This window comes from Ooceraea biroi, chromosome 2 (assembly GCF_003672135.1).
Source record: "Ooceraea biroi isolate clonal line C1 chromosome 2, Obir_v5.4, whole genome shotgun sequence".
NCBI lineage: Eukaryota > Metazoa > Arthropoda > Insecta > Hymenoptera > Formicidae > Ooceraea > Ooceraea biroi.
This window is the reverse complement of record NC_039507.1, coordinates 8542570-8562070: the sequence shown is the minus strand read 5'-3', so window position 1 is coordinate 8562070 and position 19501 is coordinate 8542570. Positions and strand designations below refer to the sequence as shown.

Sequence of the window (19501 nt, the reverse complement as noted above, 5' to 3'; positions counted from 1 at the left end):
CCATCAGAAAGTACAAATTCGCAAATGTGCAATATATTTCGATATATGTATACTAAAGCTACCGCGATTTAAAGTTTCATTAACTTGCAGATCATATATAATGTCTTAAAAATGTAAAGATGGTACTCTGTCAACGTAGTCTTTAGCATCGAAAATTTCATGGAAAACTTAACAAGAAAACTTATTGAATCTTTAAAATTCTCGACACCCTTAACGACTCACGTACTTATTTAGAGCGTCTGGCTCGTGTAACTAGATCCCGCGAGGTGCTTTCTATACGTCTCTCGTATCTTCAGGAAAGAGCACGAGATTTATCGCGTCAATTTACATTATCCTCCCAGTAATCGCGCACCATTTTTCCACCGGACGATAAAGACCCTCGCATTTTCCATTCGACGTTCCAGTAATCCGAGATCCGCGCCTGGACCCGCGCGCGGATTGCGCGCGATGCGTGTCGCGAGCCACCATGAGAGATGCATCTTCGTCTCGCGGTGGAATGCATCTCGTGTTCCGTCTCTGCGTTTGCACTTGCCGCGTACGAACCGTCATCGTCAGCTTTCCTTTCCGGATCTTTCGCCTCCCCCGACGAGCTTAACACGATGTAAGCCGCATACCACGGGGGTGCGCCGCGGTGTTCCATTGCTATCTGTATCCATAAAGAATGTAAGCCCGCCCGCACCATCCGTGAGGATCCTCGCTCCGCTCGACGCAATAACAGCGACTCTCGCGATCCGAAATTTTCATGCATAGGATATAAAGCTTAAACGACGACTTCATCATCCACCCCGTCGGTCCTTTTCCCTTTCTCTCTTTATCTTTCTCTCTTTAGCTTGCTTTCTTCCGCGCACAGCCGAGGCGGTCGCGCTTCGGATATTTCGATTCTCGTGCCTCGCGCGCAATTTCTCCGTGGAAACGTTCCGGTTGTTCTACGAATACGTCATAGGACGAGGAAAAAAGCACGCGTGGAAGTCCGGGATAAAATCAATGGCCTCGGAGAAGGACGAGAGATCGAGGAAAGGTAAATGTAGTAGAAAACCATACGCGAGGCCAGCCCCTTTGCCCTCTACCTATCCCGACCGATCATTTTCTTTCCTTCCGCTCGACCGCTCTCGATCTCGTCAAAGTCCACCGTCGATATCGCTGGCCCTCCTTCCCCTCCTCTCAATTTTTGCATTACGTCTGTAATAGGATCGTCGGATTGAAATGCCCGTAAGAGGCAGGAATAACATAAATCTGTGTCGCGGAAAGCATATTCGCCCGAAATTAAATTTTCGGAGAGAGGTGATTCGCAAAAATTCTACAGTTTGCAACTGTACTCGTTTCAGTATCATATGTCGTTGACCAGTCGTTCTGACCTACTTAAATCGGAAAATGTTCTGCCGAAAAGTTTTTCTTAAAATTAATATTAGGATGTTATTCTCGTCATATCTCGTATCTTGTCGATGATGCATTACTCAGTTGCGCATATCGGATACCTCATTTTTATCCAATTTTTATGTTTCCGGCGAGGTACATCGCGCATTTTTGACGGTAAATCTGAGGTAAAAAATTCAATCTCGTCAAATATGCCGAGCTTTGGAGACTCGCGTTTCTTTGCGATGAACGAGTTGAAAAATAATATGCTTGATCAATATCCACATATAATAATAATCGCTTTTGCACTATATACATTTTTTTTATATTGATATTGACTGGCATATTTTTTTGAAAGTGCAGGACAATCGAAAAATTTTATAAAACGGCACATAAATATGCACAAAATATATATGCATATACAACTGGCGCTAGTTTTCCGATATTTTTGCAATTATAACGGATATGGAATAAAATTCTTTATAGATTGTGCGCTGAATGTATATCATTTTTTTATTTGTCCGTAAAAGACATTTCATATTTATCGTACTCGATTCATAGCATGATTAAAATTACTTTTTTCTCCGCAATTACTTTTTCTGTGAAATGCATAACATTAACACGAGAATAAACGCAAATAAAAACCGTTATATTGCCATTATTGATAATTTCTTGAAGGAAAGTACGAAAAAAATTACTGGTATCGATATGTATTCTTTAAGGAGACAACCTGTCTATGATAAAGATATATCTTGATATATCTTTCCAAAGCTGTTTTTAGTCACATAAAATATAACTTATCATTCTTTTTCTCACGACATTATATGTTGCGATATTAACGTTTTCCAACTAAAATCTCATTCTTTCTCTCTCTTGAATTATTTATCTTTAATTTACTACATTTTCATTTGAGATCACCAATATGTTAATTACCTAATTGATTACACGCACGATTTGCGGAAATCAAGAATCGCGAGGTGAGATTTCCGAGTGCAGCTGCGAAATGAGTTGCATTCGCAAATCACGCGGAATGCACCGCGGAACGTGAAAGAAATCATACGCGGAGAAATGCAGCGAGAGACCGCGTTACATTTCCATTGATCGAAGCGATCGTCGAACCCGATTTTTTACCGATCGCCCATCAATACGTACGTATATACTGCGCGTGCGAGCTGATTTACAACAGAGTTACGGTGCGATGTTGGACTCTCAATTATGCAGAATTACAGAATCGCGCCTGCCTTTCATGAAATATTAACGTTCCAATCCCGTTAATGCAAAATCGTTTCTGATCGGGAAACGCGATGCTTTTTCCTCTCCCTCGCGGTAATATATCGTACGGCTCAAACAGATAACTATGGTGTCTGCGCGATAAACGATGGGCACCGATTGACCGAGTTACATTCGCGCAATACAAGCGCTTGGTTGTTTATAGCCGATTGCCGATCCGACGTAATTATCGACGCTATTACTTCCGTCGCTTGTTCCTGCTGGTATCCGAAAGTAATCGATAGTGTGATATTAAACATAGAAAAACGATACATAATGCGAAACATAAAAGTTGTACTTTAGCGTTATAATGTGGCCGATTAATTGCGATTTAAAATTGCGTGACGAGAATTCAAATTCCGTATTATTATCAAGCTTATTGCGATAATGACATTATAAATAATATCCTAATTGCGTATAATAAATAGCGCTTTGATCAATCATACCGATATTATTGGCGCACTTAATAATATAAATTCATATATTTGATTACGTTATTATTCGATTATTTAGTAATCATGCAAAGTAATGCAAATTTTATAAGCGTTAAATCAAATGCAGATTTACATGATTAATAAGTAAGACATTTTGTTTTATAAAATGTCTTAAGCAATCTTTAGACTAGCGTCTTTTCGTAAAGCTCTTCCATTCACATGTTATTTTCCATTGGTAAATAACTGGCGCGAATTTAATATCTGGCTTTAAACCAAGTAAAAACTTTGAACATAATTTGTTAGTACTTTGCTTTTAATGTCATTTAATTCATTCATATCATAAAGGATTAAATAGCAAAAGTAATTAAAAACTAGCCAATGCTATTGTATTTTATCAATTGTAATATCATAAATATTTATTATTATTATTATTAATATATTATATGTGAACGAAAATTATTTGTGCTGATTTGTAGCTTCTTTTGTTTCGTTTATACTTCAAAGAGTTCGAAGCAGCATAGTATTTTCAAAACTTGTTCAATTGACAATATATTTAAGATATTTTAAAATGGCGTATGAGAAAGTCGTCGACTCGCAGTTCGTTAAAATCCGACGTAGTCTATCTGACAAATTCTAGAATCACACGTTTTATCCACGATACGGTTTAATTACTATCGATTATATGCACATACGTGTCGTTTAAAATTGAGTCCAAGCTATACAATGAAGTGTTAACTCTTGAAGTGTTAACGTCGCACACGCGCCCTCGAGGAGAGAGGTTCATGCCCTTTTCCGCCATTTATGGGTATTACGCTCGACGCATTAATGACCGCCGTTTCGGGCTCGACTTGGTCGAACAAAGTGCGAAGCACCGGATATTATTTGTCCGAGTGTGTGCTTATACCGCCGGTTTGCCAGCATAAATGTGTCTCGGTTCGACCGTCTCGCCATCGTCGTCGCTGCCCGTGCATTCACGCGCGCTCCTGTAGTCTCTCCAGCGTGCGCTTAATGCAGTAAATTGCAATGTAGCGAATGCTATGCTAATGTCCTTACTTACGAAGGCGGTCCCCGGGCGCGGAAAGTTCTCGAGACGGCCCTGTTTATGAGGGAGCAAACAGGAGAGAGAAAGAGGACGAGGGAGAGACACCCCCCCGGACGTTACGTGACTCTTGCAGCGACGGCTTTTCCACGATACGCCGCGTCGCCCGGCAAGTTTCCAGCTCGCTCGGATGCGATGTTAATTGATGGCAATATCACCGAGAAGCTACAAAGAAGCCCGCCTGAGGCGTAACGAGCCTGCACATCAGATTTTCTGCGATTCATTTGGAGCGAAGGAAGAATTCGTCGGAGAGACGCATGCGTTCGGGAGAGCGTCGAGAACGGAAGAACCATTCCTTCGAATACGAAGATACACCCTCTTCCGGTTTCCTGACTACGACAGACGATACATCTTTCTCGTTGCGAAAAGCCGCGATAAACGCCGAAAATGGGCGGCTTGACCCAGCTGTTTTAGATTTACTGAAGGGGACGAATCTCTCCTCGGAGAACCACGGAATTATTTCGCAGATGGGGATCGCGCTTGAATATTGCACGCGTCGCGCGGAATATCATGCATATCGCGTTGAATTTTTAAGCGCTTCCCGCGCGCTCCGGTCGAATATTAGCCGCGCGCTGAACATTAGCGGGCGGTTTCCTCTACAGAGCGGTATTGCCGTTCGGCTCTTAAATCTTTACATCCCCGTTGAAGCTATTTTGACGAGACGTTTACAGAGCGGTGGCTTGACGACCGTTAATGCACGCAAGCGGACCGTAAAAGACGTGCGTACGCGCGCGACGAGCTCTTGCCGGCTCGCCGCATCGCGCGTACACGTACGTGTGCATCCACGAGGCCGATTACAATAACTCTCGCAAGTAGTAAAGCATCCACGCTACATTTAGCCGTGCGTTGCATCGCGTTGCATCGCGTTGCATCACGCGTCATCGTACGGTGACGCCGAATGATTGCGGCTGCAGCTTGCATCAACGATGTCCATCTCGCGGCTGGACCAGCGCATTGCATACGTGACTCGTTAAGGATTACGACGCCTGCCACGATAATAAATCTGCACTTCGCCGTAATAATGAAGCTCTTACCGCGAGTTCGCGCGTCCGCTCGCATCAATCGCACTCGCGCTCACGGTTGCGATTAATTACACGAGACTGGAATACGTACGCTGCTCTATTAACTTTTCCCTGTTGCTGGTAGTACGAGCATTCTCCTGCCGATCGATATATTTCGGCGGATAATTACGTTTGCGCCAAGTATTACAGAATATTTCTGACAAAATTTACCCGTGAAAAGGACGATTGCATCATGAGTTGTGTGATATTCTCTGTAATAAAATATTGTATAATATTATTACACCGTCGTAAGTTAACATTATCATTATTGTCTTTGAGCAAACAACAAAATGAATTATTACTGATAATTTTGAGAAAAATGTCATGCATCCAATATAACCGAACCTTGCAATTTTACGTTATATTTTGGAATTGCAAACGTCATATCATATTTTTATAATAATATCACAATATTCAATTAAACTGTGTAATTTAACAGAGCCATTAATTAACGTCAAATCCTTAATAAATTTTGAAAGATGCGTCGACGTTTCAACCGCAGTTTGCGAATTTCGCAATTTCAGTTGTGAGTTTCCAATTTCTGACCACACCGCATCATTATCTACTCTGTAATCATAACGCACGCGAGATAGATCAGCAAATTCGTAACCGGCTTAAGCTACGTATGATTCATCGAGAATTTACGGAGCGAATCGGCGCGTATGCTATCAGACAGAAGCTATTGCTGATGAACGCAATGCTCAGTGCATAAAAAGGGCGATCACTTGACGTACTCGTGATTACCACGGAACTTGCCGCGTATCTTACATCGTTCGTCCGTGGTGGCGGAATTTCATCGCGAATTAGAGTGGCATTCGGAGCGCACGGGAATTATGCGCAAGCTGATGGGAAGTGCAAAATTAGAGAGAGAGAGAGAGAGAGATGAGCCAGGATTGATAGCTTGTTGCCAGTATCAACGGTCATAATGTGCTTGCATATTTGCGCAGCGTGTATGCAATGCACGACGCAACCGAGCGATTTCCAAGCGGCCCTCGCTCGAGAAGGATCGCGTTCCCGCATCAAACAAGAATTACGCGGCGCACGGCAACGAGAGCGTAACAGCAAACGAGCCGAGTCGCCTGCTCGAAGAAACGGGGAAGCAAATTTTGTTACATGCCGCTGCAAGTTTGTAAGCACGCATCAGGCTAATGCGCAGCGAGGATGAAGCGCATCTTTATGTTCCTTGCGTCGAATCGCGTCTCGGTTCGGAAGCTGCAAACGTCTCGTTATTACTTTATACGCGCATCGAGGGAATTATTTAACACGGGTGAAGAGTTATTTGACGAATAATATTGATTGTTGAAGTAGATCACAAATTTCACATTTGAAACTTTTTTATTAGTTGATTTATCTATGCCGATTGATGATACGATGCATTTAGAAAAGTAATAATTTTTCACATTTCGTGAGTTTTGGTATCTCTTTTCAGTTAAATTTTCTTGCCAAATTACAATCTTGAGACCTTGAGAATTTTGGAAAGCCTTGGAAAATCACGGGATGATGTTGCCAAAAGAAGATTTAGTCTTCGTGAGAGGCAGTCGAGTGATATAAGAGTGTCGGCGCTCCTCGTTCCGTGTCCGTTCGTTCATTCCGAGCTAAGTGCACTTTGCGAATAATCGCAGCGTGAAGCGAGCGTCGAAACATGCATGCGCGCAGCGCTATGATTTACCCTCCCGCTTGTTGTCGGGTCTGTCTACATTTTTCTTCCCTCCATCTCCGTCTCCGCATTCCGCCTCCTAGTTTGCTCTCAAGAGGGCGGAAAAATGCTTCTCCGCCGTGGCATCTTCTTTTTTCTGGCATCAAAGTGGCGATCAAGGACGCGAAAAAACTGCCGCCGCCGCCATGAAATTTTCCGGCTTCTGGCTTGCCTTGATTCGCCCCGCGAGTAGACGACGTCGTCTGCTGATTCTTGATACGCGACTGAGTGCACGCAGCGAGAAAAGCGCAGCCGAGGGAAAGAAAAACATTTTTATCGGCCTGGCGCGCGTCTAGACGGCTCGCACCGTGACGCATCCTGTTTTTCCGTAAGCGCCTTCCTGAGAGGATATCACACGGCACGATATCTGCGCAGGAAGACCTGCAGAATCCAGAAACGGCGGAGTTATTAAATTCCAAAAAACGTTTAACCCTGCTTCACGGTACATGGCAGTCGTGTACTGCAAAGTATGCCATAAGATGGGAATTTTGTATCTGTGATAACGATACAGTAAATATCACATTTTAACAATTCACATTGCGCGAGGAAGCGCATGCCAAATATATTTCTAAAGAAAAAGACACAGAAATATTGCCGATGCGCTGCGCATCCTTGAATGACGCGGAAGGTTCGTCCAAATGGAATGCAGCCGTTAAACAGGTGGGAACATTTGTTCTTTCTAATCACAATGGGCCGTTTATGTGGTACAAATGCGCTTAGTCACTCATACGGCCGCGTTGTGCCTGATAAATGGACGTGCGGCTGGCGCGTGAGCGCGAGGTATTAGTCTTCCTCGTCGCAAATTATCACGAATGGAATTTGTTAAGGCACCGACCGTGGCCCACTGGCGATCGTCGTGTCGCGGGAAATATATCGCATCATTTACGCTAATGCACCCCCCGACGTGTCGGGAAACTAATCTTCCACTGGTCAAGACAATCCCGCATAACAAACTCGCGATTGACTCGGCGACGTGCGCGGTTTTGGGATAGCGAGACTTTTCCGCGTAATAATAACGTTGATATAATTTCAAGCGCAAATAATTCCAAAATGTATAGATAGTCCGAAAAATATCGGAATAATATAAACATTGTTTTTAAAGGAATGTATAATTAACTAAAAAAGATGAAACACGTTCACAAACTGCGGATTATTTCTAAAATATGGAAAATGTAGAAGATGATAATTTATCTCCACATTTTTCACATTACATTATATTTTATACTATTGTATTATTGTAATAAACCCGTAATATTATATTTTGTATTTGCTTTGTATCTTTTTATTCTTATCTTTTTTCCTTTTTCTCTTCTTAATATGCTACAACGTGGATTAATGTTACAAAGCGCACCGTCTGCGATTTGTTACCAGATACATACGAGTCACTTGATGATCATCATTTACACTTAGCTGCCCTGGTACCCCGTCGTAACTATGTCGCGACGCGTCAAAAATAACGCAGTAGTCGCTCCACTTTCTCGTAATTTGCTCCCATTGTAAGAGGGTCAGTCGAGGGAACGTCATGGAGTATCTTCACCCCGATTTCCCAAGACGCAAATGGTCTTAACCCCCGTGCATGAAGGAGGATAGAAGAACCGGGAGAGGAGGGTCGGCCTTAACCGGCCCACATACAAATGCTGTCCCTAGACCCCATTCTTAGACCCTGTACACACACGCATACATTCGCGTACAGGCGGGAAAGGGGGCAACGAGGTACCAGCTTGATAAATGAATGGGCGGTTGATACGTGAGGAGGAACGCGGCAGGCCACGTCGGGGGAAAAGACTAAAGACACCTTAGGGGATGCGGAAAGGGAAGAGACGAAGAAGTGGCTCGAATATATCTTGATCTGGAGCAGCCGGGAAACAAAGACGACGTGTATCGTCGATTGCATCCGGTAACACCCGGGGTATCTCGACCTAAACTGCGACATGAGCGAATTCGCTACGTCCACGTAGTTTGGTGAGTTGGCGATCACTCAATCGCTCCGCGATGTGGTCTCTCGGGCGATTTTATCGTCGCTGGATAACGTTGACTTTAATGACTCGCAATCAAATCAAAAACTAGTGCTCTTGGATTTTTGCTCGCTGAAGCTTTATATATTGCTCATCATTGACGTTATTTGATTTATTATATTTGTCCGTATTATTATAGCTTGCTCATCAATTGATTTGTATAGGATGGCTGCTGCCATTGCTGATTTTGACAGCACAAATCACGAGGTGACAATTAAACTAACGTAATGATAATGATGATCAAGAGAACAATAATGAAACATGCTATTTGCACATCACAAGTGATAAGTTTTAATAATTTGATAAGTCTTAATAATTTATAACCATTTAATAATGCCATCAATCTAAATCAACGATATTTTCTCCAACGTAAATTCTGTTACGTGTTCTCCGTGTCAAGCCTCAAAATACGCCGCGTGGATGCGGATCGTTTGGCGGAACAGCCACGTCGGCGACAACTTTAACTGTCGCAAAATTCCACGTGCCGGGACTATCACGGCAGTTCACGGGGAGTTCTCGTTCGCAGCGCGATATACACCGCTAACTCAATAACCTCCTTATTCCCTTCGACCTCATTTCCGCGCCCGTCGTTATACCGGTCCTGGCACACCTCTTAAAGCCGATGGCCCGACGCCGCGCCGGCGTCGAGAAAAATAGATTGATAACTCAGCGACGTATGACATGACGCGGCGCGTGACGCTAACGATTAACGATAACGCGGTATTGCGAAAGTTGTCATCGTGAAAACAATCGTGACATTTCGTCTCTGTGTACCGTGTATATGTAAATCTAATATGTATTATAACACTGTAATTATTAACATATGATGAATCAATTTGTTGGTATGAAACCGGTTATATAATCATATTTTATGAACGAATGATTTTCATTTGTGTAACATATAATTTTGATATTTTAATCTCTTCTGACATAACCGGGATTCGATATTAAATATAATTCTAACAGTATACATAATTAGGTGGGGACAGACATTTGTCTCAGGATTAAACTTTATAACAAGATAAAACTCAAATGTCATTTGTCACATCGATCACTGGGAATAATATTTGAATTACGAAAATGACATTTCTAAAATGATTATGTCAAAAGGTCAACATTTAAATGTTATATTAGAGTTTTGAGATGCAGAGAGAGAGAGATAAAGTTCTATTCTATTCTAGAAGGATTAAGATAAAGCGTTGCGGTATTTGATACGGTGCTGCGGAAAGTTCTGGGCATTAATTACATAGTTGATGTTACGTCATCATACGTTATGCTACTCTACACACATTAGCGTAATAAATGGATAAGTACAGCCACAAGGGTTGGCTAACGATCTTGAGGTCACAGTATTTTCCATGACATTGTTAACACTTGTAGTCTTCATCGGTTACAAATAATAGGTAATAGTAATATTAAATCCCAAGTATGTGACAATATTAAATAATATTAAATAATATTAAATAATCTGCCGTCATAAATTTTGACAAAATGTAAGAAAACGTGAAAAAAACAGGATATTATACGAAAAGTCTATTCGTCCGACCTTAATCTTCGCACACAGCACTGAAACTCTATTTGCATTTACATCAAAGCAAATGCAGCAAACGACAGCCCGAAGGACAGCCCCTCTCGTGCATCGATCATCCCCGAGTAACCGAAAACGTATCGCTCAAGAGACGTTCCGTCTCCTCGCGTTAAAATTCACCAGCGTGCGGTCTTTCGGCGCGATTCCTCGGCGTTCTAAAAAGCGACTTCGATTCGACGCGATCCGTGGTGCGCCGGGCCTTATTCCGCATTCGACGTCGAATACGTGTGTCGCATGTATCCGGCGATATATGAGAAATACATAATTCTCCGAGGAAAGTGCCAATAATGCGTACATCATGTTCCCTCCCGACCGGCGTGCCGCCGCGATATTTCACGCTGCGGACCGGGGGTTGGGGATGAACGTATCGCGGTATGCGGCGGTGTATGCAGCGTACCACCGCGCTTGCCCAGGCATTTTATTTTGCAATATAATGCTTGACTCCTCGTCGTCCGCGCGCGGCTTGACATATTGGACGTGATAGGGAGTAATCTGTTATACCACCCCGTGTCCACGATAGAAGCCTGCAGGCGGCGCCCTCCGGCCAATCCTCTCCCTGCGTTGTCCCACCCCGCAGTGCATCTACGGTGCACCGGAATGACCGATATATTTCCCCGGCATGCACTTCCGTTACGATTCGCGCGGAAAATATAGCGGCCGGGCGAGCGCGAGCGCGAGCCGACCACCGACGTGGACGCGCGCGAGGGCCCGGATCGACGATAAATCAAGAGGCAACGTAAATAAAATCTTACATTCGGGAAATGTTCGGTGGAACCATCTTTCCCGTCCGTATCCCGTGAATAATGTAATTCGAGCGTTTTTCTACTCGAGAATGGAGGAGACATCTTCGGTTTGTCCGCGTGACGAGAACGCGCGAGTGTGTCAGAGCCGAGAGGATTCGGAGCAGCATACAGGGTTCGGCCGCGATTCTTGACTATTAATCGCGCGGGTATTACGTCTCGGGAACTTGAAGGCATTTCAGGATAATCCCGGACGGCGTTGCGCAATATTCCGGCGAACGCATCGGTGCATCTCGATGGCGCATGTCTATCGAAAAACCAAAGAGATCTCTCCGCTGTAGTTTCGCTTGGCTGGGGCCAGGATCAGGGATGGCACTCGAGACACACCCGAGGGATTTTGGGACGAAAAGTTCCGCTGGAAACTCTCGGCTCTCTCTCGCTTATCCGAAACCCTCACCCCATCCCATGCCGCGCTCTCGCGCGGAGCCAAGCTGCATATAGTTTTCCCTCACGAGCGCGCGACCCGGTCGCGAGAGCTATCGCGAAAATGTAGACCGTGAAATTTCTAAACGAGATTTAAAGTTTCACCGCGGCCGATCTCCGGCCGCCATTTAGCCACCTTCGCGTAATTACCGTGGCTTAACGAGCTTTGTGTAAAACGGTCCGAAAATTCCGCTTGCAGAAAGGGAGGATTACGCGCAGCCGTTTACGCACATAAGTCGCGCGCTCGCATCCGCGGAGTGCGTAATGGGCTTAAAACAAAATGCGTGGACGCGCGATTCCAGGTACAGACATCTGCGATATTATAATTCGACGAAATCCCGATGTCTGGTTGGATGAACCGCTCAAATAAAATCGCTCGTAATATTTACAGCGAAAACCGCTCTTATTTTGTTCACTGGCATAAGGAGACCTGCACGTTAAGGACCATCTGACTCACAAGGGAAGGTTTTTAGGTGTTACACTCGGATTTCAAAAATTTTTTGCATGCAGGTAGGGGGTCCCCAAATAGAAGAAAAAAATAAAAGTAGCGGCCCAAATGCATATTTGCGCGCTACGTGCGCAATTTTCGATGTTAGGTTAATTACTCAAAAATGCTATTTCCAATCGAATTCTTTACATTTTTTATTTCACCTAATGCACATTTATATTGCTTTGAATAATTTTGTGTGTATGTGTGTGTGTTTAGAAAATACGAGCGTCTAATGTAATCTCGTGCCGCGCGAGCACAGTGCGTATAAAAGGCCCATTGCTCAAAAATGGTATTTGCATCGTAACTTTTTTAATTTTTTACTGCAACTGCCAATGCACACAATTTGGAATAATTGTACATCGCGCAAATCGTAGTTTGCTCTTTCTGCGTGATTTATTGTATGCGACTTTAAATAGATTTGATCAGAATCCATAACGAGGACATAAAAGATCTGGTCAAGGGAGGTTTTTAATTCTTTCAGTTTTAATTTTGGTTTTGATTTCTCTTTAAAGCGTTGTGCATTAGGTGAAATAAAAAATGTAAAGAGTTCGATTGGAAATAGCATTTTTGAGTAATTAACTTAACATCGAAAATTGCGCACGTAGCGCGCAAATATGCATTTGGGCCGCTACTTTTATAATTTTTCTTCTATTTGGGGACCTCCCTACCTGCATGCAAAAAATTTTTGAAATCCGAGTGTAACACCTAAAAACCTTTCCTTGTCAGACTGTAGGGTGATTAATTGACGATATACATATCGGCTGATTAATCAGATTAATCCTAAGTTCCCTACGGGACCGCGAGCAATTAGTAACGCTCTACTGATTTCTCGAGTGTTCTCGGCGTAAATTATTCATCGCTTTAATAACACGCTTTCGCGGTTGCACGTTGTTTTACTCCGCTTGGTCGCGGGTCTCGCCGAGAGACCGATGTTGCAGATTCGGCCCGTTGTGGATCGTCCAGAAGCAATATTTTGCAGCGCGTTGCTGAACGGTTTCGTATTGCGGTAACGTATACTTACATGCTTCCGGATTCGCCTCGTAGCGTTGGTGTACACGAAGCGTTAATATCTTGATAATGTGAGAACGAGAAACAGTCTTTTCGTGGGCCCGACATGTAAATGTAACACGGCAGATATGTAAATTGTATCCCGGCGAGTGACACCGACGTATTCTACGGCCAGCATATTTTGCAAGTACGCAGCCGTGATACGTGTGCGCGGGCGGTGACATTTTGGTTTAGCCAGCGTTAAAACGAGAACAAAAATAGATGACGCATGTTAACTCCGTTAACTCCGTGACAGAGCGTGCTAATGACACTTCTAATAAAGACGAATAATTCATTATAATTCATTATAATTTATAAGTACGCGTTGCCGCTCTCTCATGGGAAACTTGACGTTTTCACGTTATCGCAGTTGACAGTTGACATCGCGTTACGCACCGTGTGAAGAATTAATTGTAAAATTCGTTTCCGGAAAATACTTTGCATTAAGCGCACACTTCTATTCTATTCATTTAAGGCTCCTGAGTACTCACCGCGGCCATGCTGAATTATGACGTCAGAAGCGAGAAATGACACGCTGAGAATTCTTGCGTGCCATTTTCTAATAAAAAGATATTTTGATAAAAAAAACACTACAGATCGCTTCAAGCACACTTGTAAAATATACCGAAAACTAAGTTTTTCTGTTAACAGTCAATCCACAGTCGTAAAATGCCTGTAATATGAAAATAGTCTTGCGCATGCGCAGTCATTCCGCATAACCAAGTCTCATATCACAGTCATTTTACGACTATTGATTGACTGTTAACAGAAAAACTTAGTGTTCGGTATATTTTACAAGTGTGCTGAAGCGATCTGTAGGGTTTTTTTTATCAAAATATCTTTTTACTAGAAAATGGCACGCAAGAATTCTCAGCGTGTCATTTCTCGCTTCTGACGTCATAATTCAACATGGCCGCGGTGAGTACTCAGGAGCCTTAAACAAATAGATATTGTCTCCATCATCGCCGCTGTATTTAATATTCCGTATTGACCCTGGCCTCCTTCCATGTCACTACATTATGGAAACGAGTGACGTTGGTATGCTGAAAAATTCGTGCCGCGATCTTTTAGTCATAGAATTATAGATTTCCGAAGGTCGTTATATTGAAACCCGAATGGTAAAAGTGGAACAATCAATAGAGAATATTGGCGATTCCCAATTCGACGGGAAGGGAAGAAAGACAGAAGGGAGAGGGAAGCTGATCAGAAATTCAAATTGAATCGGGGAAAGCAGAAACATTTCTGTCACACGAGAATTTGCAATAAAGAAGACACTGTTTTGAAAAATGACGTAAGAAGCCGAAGAGAGTTCTCGACTTAAAGTTGATGGGCGAAAAGAACTGTAGGAGCGAGGGTGTTAAGCGGTCGAAACGGCATTTCCATAGCGATTTACCTAGCGTTCTGTTCTTCACGAAAAAGAGGAACAGCGACCGTCTCACAGATAGATCATCTAACAATATACAGAGTGTCCCCGCCGCGTGTTTTTCTCGCGGTAATATGGATTTCTTGACTATTTGAGGACGTTTCTTTCTCCTCCTTCTTAACGGAACGAAGCTTTCACCGAACATTTTATTCAACCACCTGCAAAAACATTTTCTTAGCTCCTCGATAAGCAGCTCTGAAGCTTGATAAGCTAAAGATCAGCTCGTCAAACATACAAATTTTCTCACGCTCGGTAGAATACGCCACTGATGTGACTCGAACAAACCCTAGTAGCACAATACATTGGCAATTCATTGGTTATATATTGGTTACATTGGGCAATATTGGTTATATCTTGGCCATTATTGGCCAATGCAATGATTAATATTGGTTACTGATCAAATGCAGGTACATTGCCAATATTGTTGTTCTTACGCTGACACCAATATTGGTTACGAAATAAACATAAATGTGCTGCCAATATTGATACACCCATGAATATACCAATATTGGTGATAAAGTAAATGTAACTGTAATACCAATATTGCACATCCACGATGACACCAATATTGGTTACAAAATAAACATAAATGTGCTGCCAATATTGATACACCCATGCAAATACCAATATTGGTGATAAAGTAAATGTAACTGTAATACCAATATTTCACATCCACGATGACATCAATATTGGTGACAAAATAAACATAAATGTGCTGCCAATATTGATACACCCATGCAAATACCAACATTGGTGATAAAGTAAATGTAACTGTAATACCAATATTTCACATCCACGATGACATCAATATCGGTTACAAAATAAACATAAATGTGCTGCCAATATTGATACACCCATGCAAATACCAATATTGGTGATAAAGTAAATGTAACTGTAATACCAATATTGCACATCCACGATGACACCAATATTGGTTACAAAATAAACATAAATGTGCTGCCAATATTGATACACCCATGCAAATACCAACATTGGTGATAAAGTAAATGTAACTGTAATACCAATATTGCACATCCACGATGACACCAATATTGGTGACAAAATAAACATAAATGTGCTGCCAATATTGATACACCCATGCAAATACCAACATTGGTGATAAAGTAAATGTAACTGTAATACCAATATTTCACATCCACGATGACATCAATATTGGTTACAAAATAAACATAAATGTGCTGCCAATATTGATACACCCATGCAAATACCAATATTGGTGATAAAGTAAATGTAACTGTAATACCAATATTGCACATCCACGATGACACCAATATTGGTTACAAAATAAACATAAATGTGCTGCCAATATTGATACACCCATGCAAATACCAACATGGTGATAAAGTAAATGTAACTGTAATACCAATATTGCACATCCACGATGACACCAATATTGGTGACAAAATAAACATAAATGTGCTGCCAATATTGATACACCCATGCAAATACCAATATTGGTGATAAAGTAAATGTAACTGTAATACCAATATTGCACATCCACGATGACATCAATATTGGTGACAAAATAAACATAAATGTGCTGCCAATATTGATACACCCATGCAAATACCAACATTGGTGATAAAGTAAATGTAACTGTAATACCAATATTTCACATCCGCGATGACATCAATATTAGTTACGAAATAAACATAAATGTGCTGCCAATATCGATACACCCATGATAATATCAATATGGGTTATAAAATGTATGCAAATGAAATACCAATATCTTACACCCACGATGACATCAATATCATATATAATGTCTATAAGAAACATAAAGTACCATTTAAGAAATAATGATTTCAAAAGAAAAGAAGAAGAAAAGAGTACTGGATCGGTTTTCCGGATGGTTATTTATAAGGTGATAACGCAAATGTTTCTTGCGAGAACTTCACGCCTGGTTTAAATAGAAACCGTTTTTAGACCTAAAGTTTAAAAACGTATTTTTCACGTTTCCACAGAAACGAAAAATGTGTTTTATTAAATTGATTCGAAATTATATAATTAATATAGAAAAAAATAGTAATTTCTACTTAATTTGCGAGTATTAATTATTTTTACATCATACGTTTCAATGTACTCGATTATGGAACAAGAGACAAAAATCAACATAAGTGTGTGTGTGTGTGTGTGTGTGAGATTCCCGCGTCTGATTCACCAAGTGACCGATAGATGGCCAGGTCAGGCGTGAAGTTCTCGCAAGAAACATTTGCGTTATCACCTTATAAATAACCATCCGGAAAACCGATCCAGTACTTTTTTCTTCTTCTTTTCTTTTGAAATCATTATTGCTTGAGGTGATATCTCATTCCAAAAGAGTGAGATTCCACTATACGAAATTTAGAGAGTGTGCTGCCTGGGATGCAATGACCAATTATGCAATATTAGCTATGAGAAAGCATTCAATTTATAATATTAATCCAATGCTGGAATACAATCATTGATCCAATATATTATAACATTGCATAAATATTATAACGCAATATTGGTGGTCTAATGGTTTCACATTATTGGGCCAATATTGCTGCTTCGACATTGGCTAAATAAGAGAAGGCGTCCACCTTACAATATGGGACCAATGTTGAAATTCAATTCACACCCAATATTGAATATTAGATTTATATTATTTCCCAATATTGTGCCAATGTACTGTGCTACTAGGGAACTTATTTAAAAATAAACTGGATTTCATATCGATCGTAGATACCTCGCCATGGCGGGGCACTGAAAAAAATCTGGTTGCATTAATTAGAAATCTGGTAGGTTCAACCAGTTTGTCTGTTGGAAAATGGACGAATCAGAATTCCTTTAGGAATTACCAGATGAGCATGATTAATTCCTTCCTGTTAAATTTACCAGATTTTCTTGATAATAATACTAACTGTATTTAGTTAAATTAACATGACTGTTTAGTGAAAAGAAACATTTTTCTGTTTCATTACCGTGAGTTTTCTTGGATTGCTGTAAATGAAATATCATGTTGATATTTATCCAGGATGTCCCGTAATAATCGCCTAACCTCTCGCATGCCAATAGAGCAGATCGAGATGAACAGAAAAGTCCCATATCATTTTGCGATATTCGCAATAATAATCGAAATATTGCATATTAAAGTCAAGCGAATCCAGAGCGCGCGGAGGCGAGTGCCGCGCCGCTCGAGGTATAGGATTATTATTGCGAATATCGCAAAATGGTATGGGACTTTTCTCTTCATCTCGATCTGCTCTATTGGCATACGAGAGGTTAGGCGATCATTACGGGACACCCTGTATAAAAAAATATAAGAAGAGAACACGTTTTTTCATCCGCCATCGCTTCACCAGCCATTCCACTAACTAATTTCATTTCACTACAGGAGGAAAACGTGCCGTCCGTGCCGATCAACACGCACGACACGAAACAATAGAATGCCGCTGGAGTGCCCTGCGATTAACCAGAATTCTGATTGCATCTTCGTTTGTTCTTATGTCTAGTGTAATATAACTAGAAGTTTTCTAGATCCAACTGGAAAATACTAACCAAATTCTTATAGTACAGTCTATCAAACGTCCTAGTTATAAAATATCCAGTCCTATCGTGATAACTAGAAATTCTTGGTTAGTTTAACCAAAATGCATTCTATCAGATACGTCTTGTTGATACAATCAAATCATTTTTCTCAGTGGGGGATTATAAGAACGCACACCTGGGACACCCCGTATATGTAAACTCGTACACGTAGGAGCCTCGCGCATAGCGGCCGTCGAGTAACACGTGAAATGCATTTCTGTTTCAGGAAGCGCATACATCATCAGATGGAGTGCTCCGCAGTTGATGGTCGTGGCGGTGCAGTACATCCTCACGGGGCCCTATATGCCCCCCTACGTACCCCAGACGGCGAATTAAGATGTTCGTCGCGTGAAGAGAAAAATGAGAGAGGCGAGGAACCACCGTCGCGCCGTTCACGGTGAAAAGGAGTCACTGAGGGGGCCGGGAATTGTTCATGGTTTTCGGAACGTACAATATACATCGTCGCGGTATCTCTTTCGCGCTTTTTGCGGGACCGTATCGCGACGTCGAGTAACTTGCTTTACGGTCGGCAGACGCCAATCTGTTTGCCGGCGATCTATTCCCGATCGATCGCTATTTTACTTTATGTCATACTCACTTCGCCGCGATCGAATGGTCGATCATCGGCGAGAATTGGATCGGGCACGAGGCCCATACGTAATTTTATTCTTATTAAATGGCTCTCGCAAACGGTACGGTGAGATTCCTGGTTGTGCCCGATAAAATCCGTTATGGGCGTCGTATAATTTCTTACGATATTGCATGACATTTTGCGCGCTTCGCTCGATCAGCATGAACGGCTATCACGGCTCGCAGTTGATAGCAATGAAGGAACGAGCTGTGATGTTAATGAAATCAAGCGTTAGCGTCACCGTGGTGCCAGATATGTCTGAAAATGTTTGCGATAATTTTAAGCAACGATATTCGAATATAGATTTACCAGTTACCGATTTATACAGCGTTACATTTTTCATGCCGCGATGATGCCCGTGGCAATTGCACAATTTTCTAAAAATAGCTGATATAATATTGGGTCATTAAGTATGAAACTTTACAAATGTAAAAGCGCCATCTTTAACATTTGTTATCTCAAATTTGGCGCCAGACGTCAGTATCAAGTTAGGTTAGTGTGATAGATGTATGTTCACTCTTCAAATGTCATATTTGTTTGTTCAAATATCTTCATTAGTTTTATTGGTGGATTCTTTTTTATAGAACTATGGAAAA

The 19501-nt window shown here is 41.7% G+C and overlaps 1 protein-coding gene across 9 annotated transcripts in view; it reads left to right on the top strand.

The window, feature by feature from the left end:
- LOC105276811 (lachesin) overlaps nucleotides 1-19501 on the top strand; it is a 278627-nt gene that overhangs the window by 224888 nt on the left and 34238 nt on the right. For 8 of the 9 annotated variants that reach the window (XM_011334738.3, XM_011334737.3, XM_011334740.3 and 5 more), the window contains one exon: nucleotides 18501-18635. The exons of the other annotated variant lie outside the window; for it this stretch is intronic. In XM_011334738.3, coding sequence (XP_011333040.1) covers nucleotides 18501-18610 — 110 coding nt within the window. In that variant the 3' untranslated portion in view covers nucleotides 18611-18635. Of the gene's footprint in view, nucleotides 1-18500; nucleotides 18636-19501 lie in introns of those variants that run through there. 9 annotated transcript variants of the gene reach the window in all.